General features: G+C 35.6%; 1 protein-coding gene across 10 annotated transcripts in view; it reads right to left on the minus strand.

Annotated features, from left to right (window-relative positions):
* QKI (QKI, KH domain containing RNA binding) overlaps positions 1–12,345 on the minus strand; it is a 150,812-nt gene that overhangs the window by 103,329 nt on the left and 35,138 nt on the right. For all 10 annotated transcript variants that reach the window (XR_002341609.1, XM_021083632.1, XM_021083630.1 and 7 more), the window contains 1 exon segment: positions 7,370–7,512. Coding sequence is in view for 9 of the 10 variants with exons in the window: in XM_021083632.1 (XP_020939291.1) it covers positions 7,370–7,512 (143 nt within the window). In the remaining variant the exon portion in view is untranslated.

Here is a 12,345-nt window from a genome sequence, read left to right on the forward strand (position 1 = left end):
CATTCTGTTAGCCAGGCACAAAAACAGGTGATCAAGCTCCAGTGACACAACACCCCATTTCATCTGTCCGCTGTGGAAGGGGCGGGGTTAGGATCAGGAAGATTTTGTTACTGACTGCTTCACTCACATCCAGGAGACACTGCTCTCTCAAGACGGGCCAAAGACAGATCGGCACCTTGAGATTTCCTTTAATATCTACCAGAAACACACAATAAAACTTAGAAGCAGGTGTCTCTCCAATTTTTGTATTATATTCCTGTGGTTATTTCAGTGAGAATCTTAGAGATATGGAGGTTGATATCTGTGATTAGGCTTCCAACTGATTCTATAAATCCTTTGTAACAAGAATGTTAAAAAAGCAAACCCTAACAAATTCTTTTTGGTGAAACTTTCTATCTCAGCTGAGCCTGGAAAACATTTGCTTACAAGCACTAATTCTTCCCTAAAAACTAACTCCATCTTTTAATTACTTCTTCTAGACAGTAGTCCTTTTTAATATCAAAATATATTACTTACAAAAGCAAGCATCCACATTTTAAGACTCTGGGAAGGCTTATTTTTGAAACTGTTTAACTTTGAAAAAACCTGAGCTAAACATATTTATTGTTTTCAGACTGTCTTTAAATTCTTTTTGGAATAATTTCTATTAACATCCTAAGAAACTGAGTATATTTCAGACCATATAGAGCCTATTAAATATTTGGTACCGACAGGCCCTCAAGGTACTCTTGCAGAGAGAAAGGAAACTTCACAAAGAAACTGACCTTCACTAAATTGATCTGTTTAAAATTCTAAGTTAACAGTAACAGTTCTCTACCTAAAACTTGAAAGATATGCTCTGTATTATCAAATTGTACTGCTAAAAACACTCTAATAGGTCAAAATATAATCTGAAACACTTCACAACTTCATTCAATAAAAATATGTATCCAACCTTCTTCAAATCAACAATCTATCTTTAACAGTTTCAATTTCCTATATAAACTATTGAAGAAGAGAGAATAAAACAAAATATTTCACTTAGCTAAGATCATATCCTGGCAAAAATTCAAAGCTTAACCCCTAGGTACTGAGAAAGAGATTTTGTACATCATTAAATTTTGACTTAATGTCCATTTGTTTTTTTAGAAGAACAAAAATCAAAGTAGTCTATATATCAAGTTTACACAGAGAAAGTAGTTTACATCTTATAACATGATAAGAAATTCCAAGAGTCAAAGCAACAAAGGCCCAAGTGGCGATAACCAACTGCATGGACCCCTTTTCTTTTCTCAGAGCTCCTCTAAAACAAATGTCAGTTCAACAACCAATCTGCAGGTGACAATCTTGAGAAACAGACAACCACTAATAAAAGCAAATATTAACTCAGAAGCTATGATGAACCAAATTTTATTTGCAAGCCCAAGAGAAATAAAATGAAAAGAAACTTAAATCCACACACCAACAGTCAACTAATCTATGACAACGGAGGCAAGAATATACAATGGAGAAAAGACAGTCCCTTCAGTAAGCAGTGCTGGGAAAACTGGACAGCTACATGTAAAAGAATGAAATTAGAATACTCCCCAACACAATACACAAAAATAAACTCAAAATAAAGACTTAACCAAACACTCTGACATAAACCATACCAATATCAGCTCCAAGAGTCAAGACAATAAAAATACAAATAAATAAATGGTACCTAATTAAACTTAAAAGTTTCTACACAGCAAAGGAAACCCCAAACAAAACGGAAAAGACAACCCACAGAATGGGAGACGATATCTGCAAATGAAGCAACTGACAAGGAATTACTCTCCAAAATACATAAACATCTCCTGCAGCTCAATACCCAAAAAAACCAAACAACCCCATCAAAAAATGGGTAGTAGATCTAAACAGACAATTCTCCACAGAAGACATACAGGTGGCCAAAATACACACAAAAAGATGTTCAACATCACTAATTATTAGAGAAATGCAAATCAAAACCACTATGAGGTACCACCTTACACCAACACCAACCAGAGTGGCCAACATCAAAAGTCAACAAACAATAAATGCTAGAAAGGGTGTGGAGAAAAGGGAACCCTCTTACACTGTTGATGGGAATGTAAACTTGGTGCAACCACTATGGAAAACAGTATGGAGATTCCTCAAAAAACTCAAAAATAGAATTACCATTTGATTCAGCAATTCCATTCCTGAGCATCTATCCGGGAGAAAACCATGACTGGAAAAGATACATGTACTCTAACGTTCACTGCAGCACTATATACAGTAGCCAAGACACGGAGACAACCTAAATGTCCATCAACAGAGGAGTGGATAAAGAATATGGGGTACATATACACAGTTGTAAAAAGGAATGAAATAATGGCATTTGCAGCAACATGGATGAACCTAGAAATTATCATGCTAAGTGAAGTCAGTCAGTGAAACACAACCATCATATGCTATCTCTTACATGTGGAATCTAAAAAAAGGATACAATGAATTTCTTAGTAGAACAAAAACTGACTCACAGACTTTGAAAAACTTATGGTTACCAAAGAAGACAGGTTGTGGGGGAAGGGATGAACCAGGTGTTTGGGATGGAAATGTTGTAAAACTGGGTTGTGATGATGGTTGTACAACTATAAATACAGCAAAATTCATTGAGGTTTTAAAAGTTTAAAAATAAAAATAAAACATTTACCAGCTTTAAAAAAAGAAAAGAAACTTAAAACTCATGCTCTACCATTAATACAGATTATTATTATGAGCTATAGTGAGTACTGTGAAAAATTCTAAAAATCTGTATTATTAATTACAGATCCCAGACTGGGATCTCACAATCTGGAAAAATATACAAAAGATCATTTATCCATCTTATAACCCTTTGACAACATGTGTCATCATGATAACCTAGACCCAAGAGGAACTTTTCAAGGCTATAATCATTCATTATAGCCCATTTTAAAAACATCAGAAAATCAACGTTCTCTTCATATGAAATTTCTGGGAAAAGTCTCACTACAATTTAATCGTATCATGTCCCAAGCTAACAGTTTAGCCATCTAATCTGTTCAGGTATATACAGGATAGCCAATATCCCTAATAGCTAGACCTTCCGCCAATATTTGAAACTTAACCTACCACAATTGGCAGATCCTATAAAACTTCTCCCAACACAAAAATGATAACCAGGAAAATTTAATGACTCATTGAAACATTAACATCGTTTACTTATATCAGTCAAGGTTAACTCCATTAATATCCTATTTATAAGATCTCCATGGATTCAAACAAGTCCTTAGTAACTTAACTGGCCAAATCACCACTTTGATGGCCTATGCAAAACTAATTTCCATTCATATCTATCATTTTACAAATGAATTATAAACTTAGCCTTAAATGACTTAATGCATTACCTTTTATCTTTCATAGAAAACTGCGGACTCCTTCAAGGATAGGAATTTTTTCCTTATTCACAATCACAAGAATCATACTGAGTGAGAAACCATGTATTTGTTATCTTCTATCCTCCAAATAACTCCATGAGGTAGACCTTATGATCTTATAGACAAGGAAACAGGTTCTAAAAAGTTAAAACGTGCTCAAAACTAATGTGATAGTCTCAATTATCTTTCCCTAACATTTATTTCAATTCCCTTCTCATGTGGACAGACAAGTAATGCAGTTATCAACCTCAGCACTGCTGACATCTGGGGTAGGATAATTCTTTTTTGTGGGGCCTGCCCTGTGCACCGCAGGCCGTTTAGAAGCATCCCACTAGATGCCACTAGTGCCCCTTCCATATTTTGACAATCGAAAATATGTCCAGAAATTGTCAAACATCCCAGAGGGGGCAAAACTATCCACAGTTGACAAACACTGGGCTAATGGAACATTAGCTAGCAGAGTAAGAACAGAAGTCCTACAAGTACCTACACAATTTGGCTTGACTCTGACACTCCAGCAACCTGCCACGAGAAGCACATGCTCCAAATAGCTGCTACCCCTCTGGGGCTGAGCCCAGCAGGAACATAAAGGTAATCGAATCCCACCTGCAGCCAGCCTAGACCAATCTCCACTAAGCCCAATCTGCAGAACTTCAGCCAAAATACAGTACAGACGAAATAAGGAGCACAGCAATCAACGCTTGTTATTTATCTTAAGCCACTGAGTTTCAGCACAGCTTATACGGATCCTGTTGCAGCAACTGTTGACAAATATACCAAGTAAGGAGCAAGCCAGGATTCAAAACCTAGGCCTGTCTAGCTCAAAACTCAGTATGACCTCAACTGTGTCAGAGTTTTCTCTACTGAATTAACATCCTCACTGCCAGGATACATGTGGTACACAGAAGAGATGAAATAAAAGTCTGCTTTACAAATAAGTATAAATATAAATTTGTAAAACTTTTCAATACATTTTCAACAAGCTACTCATATTACCTTCTCATTCCCACACCATTAAACTACTGATTCAAAAACATTGTAAAGGACATTATACAGCACTACCTCATTTTTAAAACACTGTATCTAAGACTTTCTTATCAGTCCCAAAGCTAAATATACACAGCCAACTCTAGAACAAAACCTCCAAAGTAACATTTACTTTTGTAAATAAGTTGCTATGTGCAAACTCAAAAGACAACACATTTTTTAAAGTTCAGCAATATTTGAAAGAGTGAGACTTTCATAGAGATAGTCAAAATAAATATTTATTGTGCATCTACCATTTACCAGACATTATCCTAGACAGTGAGAATATAAAAAAGGACAAAATCCCCACCCTCAGAGCTTACAACCTGGTAACATGTACATAGCATAATGGCATTTTCCAAGTGCTTTACATGCATTAACTCACTTAGAATCCCTCACTACCCTGTGGGAAGACTATCTCTGCTACAGAGATGAGGAAACTGAGGACCAGAAATGACAGATAACTTGCCCAAAGTCACCATACAAGACCACTATGCTACACTATCCCTTTGAAGCTCTAATAACAAGGGCATTTTTCAAGTCATGTCATATAAGATTAATTCTCTCACAAAATCAAGGCTACACACAAAGGGCAAGGTAGGAGAGAAGACTATATAATGATCTCTAAGACACAGTAAGTGAAACAAAGTAAGACAAATGTGTACCTGTTTCACTGTGGCCAGTATCTAATTCACAATTCTGAAATAAAATCTTTTCCATATTGCCAAAATCTGACACAAACTACCTTGTTTTATTTTGGTTAATACTATTTTTTTAAAAGATGAGATACAGTTCCTAAAATAGACTACGAAACAGTTACTATTCATTTGGTATGTACTGACAACCTCAAAGAAAAACTACATGCAGATCCCAATTTTGCCAAACAGAAATTTAAAATCAAAGTATTTAAAAAAAAAATGATCTGGAGGCCCAAAATGGTTTTATGCCTATCTCTCTCCTCTTATGAATAACTAAAGTTCTCATTTAAAAAGCTTTGGTAAAATGGACATTTTGGGGGGCCAAGAGTCATCCATAACTCATACACCCATCTGCCTATATGACATGCCCACACCTGGATATCTGACTTCAAACTCAACATCCCTAAATCAGAAGTGCTGAACCCCCGCCTACAAACCTGCTCTTTCCTGTCTGCTGTAGCTCAGGAACTGGTGACTTTGTTGTTACCCTAATTGACCAAAACCTTTGAGCTATTACTGGTTTTCCCTCACACCTCAATCTACCAGCAAATCCTATTGGCTCTGAGTTATCCATCTATGCAGGATCCAAGCACTGCTAAGTCCTCTTGTTCCAGTTCCTCCTGTGCCCCCTCGCTGGTCTTCCTGCTGTCACCATCACCCACAACTTTTCTCCAAAAAGCAACCAGAATTAACCTATGAAAACCCAATGAACTCATGTGGCTCCCTGGCTTTCCACTTCACTCTGCAGCATCCGAAATCCCTACTGAGGCCCACAGCCTACGGGATGTGGCCCCTCTGCTATCTTTCTAACCTCTCATCTTACCACACTTCCCAAGTATGCTCATGCCTCAAAGTCAATGCACTGTGTTCACTCTTCCTGGACCGTTCTTCCCCATCTATTCCTCTAGCCCCTTGTACTACACCCAATTATCTTCCAACAAACTCCTCCTTTGCCTATATTGTCCAGAGCCGTTTATATATTTCCAACAAAAACATTTATTAAAAAAGTCGATGTGTTAGCTTGTAAGAAAACTTTATCAGAAATGCATCATATGAACTAACCTCTTTCCCCATTAACTCAAATTCTTTATTTTCCACGTTGAAACTAAGATACCGTCCATAAAAATCAGTGAATCTTAGCGTACACACCACATTTTTTGACTTTACAATACCAACTCCTTATATTTGCTTTCAAAATCATTCTCTGAAATATAGCAAAAGGCTATCATTTGTGTTTAAACATTCAATAGGTGTTGGATGACTATTACACGCCAATATTATGTGCACTGGGAATACAGTAGTAAATAATAAAAACAAATTCTTGCTTTAGGTACCTTATATTCTGCTGGGGAGAGACAAAAAGATAAACAAACGAAAAAGAAAATCATCAGATAATAAGTGCTACTGCACAGAAATAGAGAAACGTGAAATAATGAGTAACTAGAGATTGTGTCTAGATAAAATGGTCAGAGGAGGCCTCTCTGAAGTGACGTTTAAGCTAAAATCTTAATGACGAAAAGAAACCAGCTAGTTAAGATCAGTGTACAGTAAACATAAAGGTACTTGGGCTGGAAACAGACCTGACTTACTCTTAACAGCCAATGTGACTACAGTGTATGGAGGAAGAGGGAAAATCATTTAAGATGAGGTCAGAGATAGAAGGGCTTCATAACGAAAGGCAAAGAGTTTGGAGCCATTTATAAACTAATTGAAAAGTACAAAGGAGACTATCTGCAACAAGATGCTCACAGAGAACATGTGAGCAGGAAACAAAGATTTTTTTAAAAATTACAAATAGCAGTTACGATAAAAAATTTCAGTGCTGCAAGGAACCTTACCTATCATACAGTCTAACACCTCACTTTACTGAAAGGATAACGTGGCTTCTCTAAGGTCACGTCAAAGACAAGCAAGCAGAGTTGTACTTGGTACTCTCAGGCCAAAGCTCTTTCCCAAATTCTTGCCTTGATTTGAAATCCAGAATCAAGTCTTTAGTATGTATATTTCCAAAATGTGAGATAACGGCATTCAAATGAAAACACATTTTAAAAGATTTTTTTAAATTATCCACACCAAATTATTCACACCTCTAGTCCCTCACATAAATTCTTTTTAAAGCAGCTGACAATGTGTAAGTATTTACCACCAGATATATCTCTTCTAAAGGTATGTGAAGCAGAAAAAAAAAAAAAAAAATGAATATAAACAAAATATACTTACATCTGGGTATTCTTTTACAGGCACATAAAGTTTCTCTTGTAACTGAACAATAGGTCCCACAGCATCAGGCAACTCTGCACTCCTTTTCTCTGTACTGCCATTTAATGTGTCATTGTACATGTCTTTCCGTACTCTGCTAATTTCTGTTAAAAGTAAAAATTTTACATGTGTTAGACAAAAAAAATATTCTTACTAGTTCAGGAAAAAAAAAAATAAGAGGGTAGGGGAGGATTTCATTGATAAAGTGTTAAAACTCAAAGAAGTAAAGAGTTGTTGACCTATTCTGTCATCCTCTGTATTAAGTCCACATTTAACAGAACTATAGCCTTAAATTAATTTCTACCAGAAATCAAATTCATACCAAATATTTTATTAAAACTAAGGGTCCAAGCTCTTATTCACTATGATACAAATTATTTTACCTAATTCCTTGATACCTAAAGCTAGCCATTCCAAATGATAGCTGCAGACAAAGAGGTATCATAAGACTGCCTATCAGACAAAACTAATACCAAAGGCTCCTTTGTATTTCAGAAATAACCTAGCTGAACAAGATTTAAACTGGACACTTCCTTAGATATTTTAGGTATCTCTGGAACATCCAAACAGAGATGTCCAATATATACACAGATTTTAAGTTCAGGAGAAATCTGAATTTGATACGAATGTATTGGTTAAAGCTGTAAGAACAGAAGAGATGTCTTAGGATACAGGGAGAAGGAAGAACTGAGTGAAATCTAGGAAAAACAGTATTTACGGAGTGAGGAAGGAAGATCCAAATCAAGAAGAAACTGAAGTAGACAGGAGAACCAGGGAAGCGAAGCGTCAAAGAAACAACAGATTGAAGATCGGGGTGATCAACAGTTAGCAAATACCACAAAAGTACGGGAAGGAAAAGACTAAGAGAAGGTACCTTGGATGTGACTACTAAGTTGCCAGTGAATCAGAAGTTTTGAGGAAGAGATGGTATGGAGACCAAACTACATTGGGTTAATGAATGAAATGGAAGGAAGGAAGGAGAGATACTCAGTCAACGATCTTTTAAAAAATTATTAGGACAGTTCGCAGGTACGAGTTTTATTTCTTAAAAAAAAAAAAATAAACTTTTCAAAATAAATGAGATAAATATTTTAAAGGATCAAGTCCTGGACAAAGAAATCAATTAATCCTTTCAAGAATTCGTATTAAACTTACACAGTGTGCTAGAGGATAGGCCCTTGCCCACTGGAATATACTAATAAGGGTGGTCATTATGAATTTTACTGAATGTCTCTGAAACCACCTCTCCATCTCATAGATTATTTCTTCTTTAGGGAAAGGACTTGCATCCATTAGTACTTATAAATAAAATCCCAAGAGAATCAACTATAGGTAAGAAAAATTCAGATGACAAGATTAGAAAATATACAAATATACCAAAAAAACAGTAACTTCATATGGAAGAAAAAATACATTCACCACCTAAGTTAAATTTGTATACTTCCAAACAAATAGAATTTCAATTTATTGCTATTAAAGAATTATCAAATACAAATGCACACTTTAATTTTTTTAACTGGTTATTTAAATCACTTTCAGTTAAATAAAATCTACCACAGTGAAATAGCTTGATCAAAAATGTTCTTACCCAGTTATAAAGTTTTAATCAGTGAAAATATATCGCACTATATTTTCTGCTTCGATGAAGGCAATATTCATTTTATAACAAATCTTATCTCTTAAAAATGTGCTTGTCAAAGCTTACCAAATGTTTATATCTTGTGTAGCAAATAAAATTTTAAAAAAAATCAAAAGAAGGTATCTTGCTATTTTAACTACATTATAAAGGAAAGCCTTAAGTTCTTTTTTGTATTGCTAATTGAAATCTTTCCTAAAGATGTCTAGTATCTAAGTATTTATTTTAAATTAGCATACAATAGCAATTCTCAAATTTTCAATGACCAAAAACTTAAATATACATGATTATTTACATAATTATGTAATTACAGCATGTTAATTAACTGAAGGCTTAGAAAAATTTAATCTAATTAAAACTGCACATCTACCCTTTAGTTCAGGTCTCCATATAAAAGCAATTTCAACATTCATGTTTTACATTAAAATTTCCTCTTCAAAAACTGCCCAATTCTTATCATGAAGTTAATTAACACTCATAAAAACCTGACAATAGCATAAAAGGAAGCTATACATAAAGTCTGTTTATAAATAGACGCAAATACTCTAAATGAACAGGCTCCACCAGCATATTAAAAGAATACACCAAGACAGTGGAATTATCACCATGAATGTAAGAATAGTTCAATATTCTAAAAAGTCTATAAACACATACAGTAGGTTGAAGAAGGGAAAAAAATGATTTCCATGTAAACAAATTTATCAAACTTAGAAAGAATAAGAGAATTATAACCAAGAAAATTCAGCTAAGACTGGATTTTAAACTATATAAATATACAAAAACCAATAATTTATATAGCCAATTAGGTGATATAATGAAAGAAAAAAGACTCTATAAACATTTTTATAATTACTTAATCACTAAAGTTCCATGAGATTCTGTTATCTGCTATATTCCCAGCACTTACAATGGGTCCTCAATTAATACTCAGTAAACTGGATAGATGGATGGGTAAATGAAAGGAGGAATGAGCTAGATTCTAGGGCGTTAAGGTTAAACACAGGCGTGGTTCCAGCTCTCAAAGAAATTTAGTCTAATATAATAGTACATAAACAAATAGACACTCTAAGGTAGAGGAACAGTAAAAAGTATGGATTGGAGACACAAAAAGCAGGAGTCATCAACTCTGCCCCAGACTTAAAGAAAGAAGTCTTTTTTGTTTTGTGGGGTTTTTTTTGTTTTTTTGTGTTTTTTTTTTGGTCTTTTCGTCTTTTGTCTTTTTTAGGGCTGTAACCACAGCATACGGAATTTCCCGGGCTAGGGGTCTAATCAGAGCTTTTGCTGCCAGCCTATGCCACAGCCACAGCAATGCCAGATCCAAGCCCCGTCTGCGACCTACACCACAGCTCATGGCAACACTGGATCCTTAAACCCCTGAGCAAGGCCAGGGATCAAACCCACAACTCATGGTTTCCAGTTGGACTTGTTTCTGCTGTGCCAGGACAGGAACCTCAGAAGTCTGTTTTTTAAAGGAAGGAGTATGAGAGGCAAAACTATTATATATTCTACTTTTATTAAAATTAAAAAATATTTCCACCATGTTTCCTTCAGTTTCTAAGACATCATTCAATTTAATAACACAAATTATATACAAGACGGGACTAATGGGAATGAAACTGATGGGAACTGCCTAACTAAGACGGTCTGAGCTCTCAAGGAATTTACAATTTTCATTGTGGAATCTAACCAGCTGAATACAACCTTTATCAACAGCACCTTTCTAGCCAGGACATCATTAGCACTTCTTGGCATGGTATTTATGACACTCAAGTCAGAACGAGTTCTGATTCCAGGCCTGTCACTAACTATGTGATTTTAGGTAAGTCTTTTACTTAACCTCTCTGTGCCTGTACCTCATATAATTAAAGGTTGCTTACTGAATGACCTGACAGAATCTACGGGTTTCCAGTCTTAACAGGCAAAGTCTCACTTATTATTTTCCCTATGACTCCAATGTTTTAAGATTTGTCTCCTAAGCTTTCCATTCTTCAAGGCCTGGCAGTAGGAGCTTTAACATCATCCTATCAAGCTGATATGATCATAGCCAAAATATTACAGAAACACATCATGGGTATGTGAATGGGTAATGCTCTAGTTCCTTCCTAAGTTGTTAAGTTCACAAGTGTTTGTTTATGAAACACAGGAATGCTTCATAATCAGTATTTTTTATATATTCTTCGGTTGCATTAAATATTCCATGATAATGCATAAACTACTACCTTCATCAAACTACAGAAGTGGTTCAGACAATTAAAAGTTCAGAACCATTTGCTTAATCACCCAGTATAAAAATTCCCACTACAAAAATATCCCCATTATCAAGACAATTTGTTTTAGACATCTCTGACAGCCTCAAATGTTATGAATTTTACCGAACCAAATTCTTTCTTAAATTTTCTCCCATTCACCCCCAACTCAATACTCCAAAGCTCCTAGCAGGTCAAATGCCTCTTCTACTATATGACAGCCCTACAAATACTCAAAAAGTTTTATAATATCTAAGTGTCCTCTATAATGACATGGTTTTATACCCTCCCACTCATTTAGACACAATCCATTTGCCTATGTTCCTTTTAAAATGGAAAACCCTGTACCACACACATCTTTCCCTGACCATCTATGAGTATGCAGACTGAGGCCTGCCTACCTCCAGTCCCACTCTGCATCCACTGCATGTTGAAGAGTACTTTTACTTTTTTGGCAAGCACATCAACTGCTGAAACGGTGGTCCTAAGCCAAGATTCCACCAGTCCATACTTCCACAAGTTTTCTTCAGACACCAGCAGAGAGTTTTTCCCCCTGGTTGCTGTCTACTAGATGGGTATTAATCTATCAGTTGACATTCCTTAGGCATGACTATTCTATGAGTCGAGGATCAAACTAACTGCAGTTTCACAGCCCACACATTTCTCTAGCCTGGATATTAAAGTTCAGGTACATCTTACCAACTATTTGATGACATCTCAAGCTACACTAGAACCAGAACCTTCCTCTGGACCCACCAGAGTACAGTAGATTGCTTTTGGAATCCACAGGCTGTGCCATCAAGTCGAGAATATCAACTTTTCAGCTGTGGAGAGTATTCACCTTTCCAGCATCCAGGTTCCTCTCATTTTCCAAGTTTTCTTGAATTGATATTCACTGACCATATTCTTTCAAATTTCAGTATCCTGAAAACTATTTTTTGTTTATTATGCCTGAAAACTTGTTTTGGTTTATACTATTTACTGTCTCCCTCACACTTCTCTGCTTTAATTATCTTGGTTCCTTTTCCAAACTAAAGCTCATTTATCAGTCAGTG

The sequence above is a fragment of the Sus scrofa genome, chromosome 1 (genome assembly GCF_000003025.6).
Source record: "Sus scrofa isolate TJ Tabasco breed Duroc chromosome 1, Sscrofa11.1, whole genome shotgun sequence".
NCBI lineage: Eukaryota > Metazoa > Chordata > Mammalia > Artiodactyla > Suidae > Sus > Sus scrofa.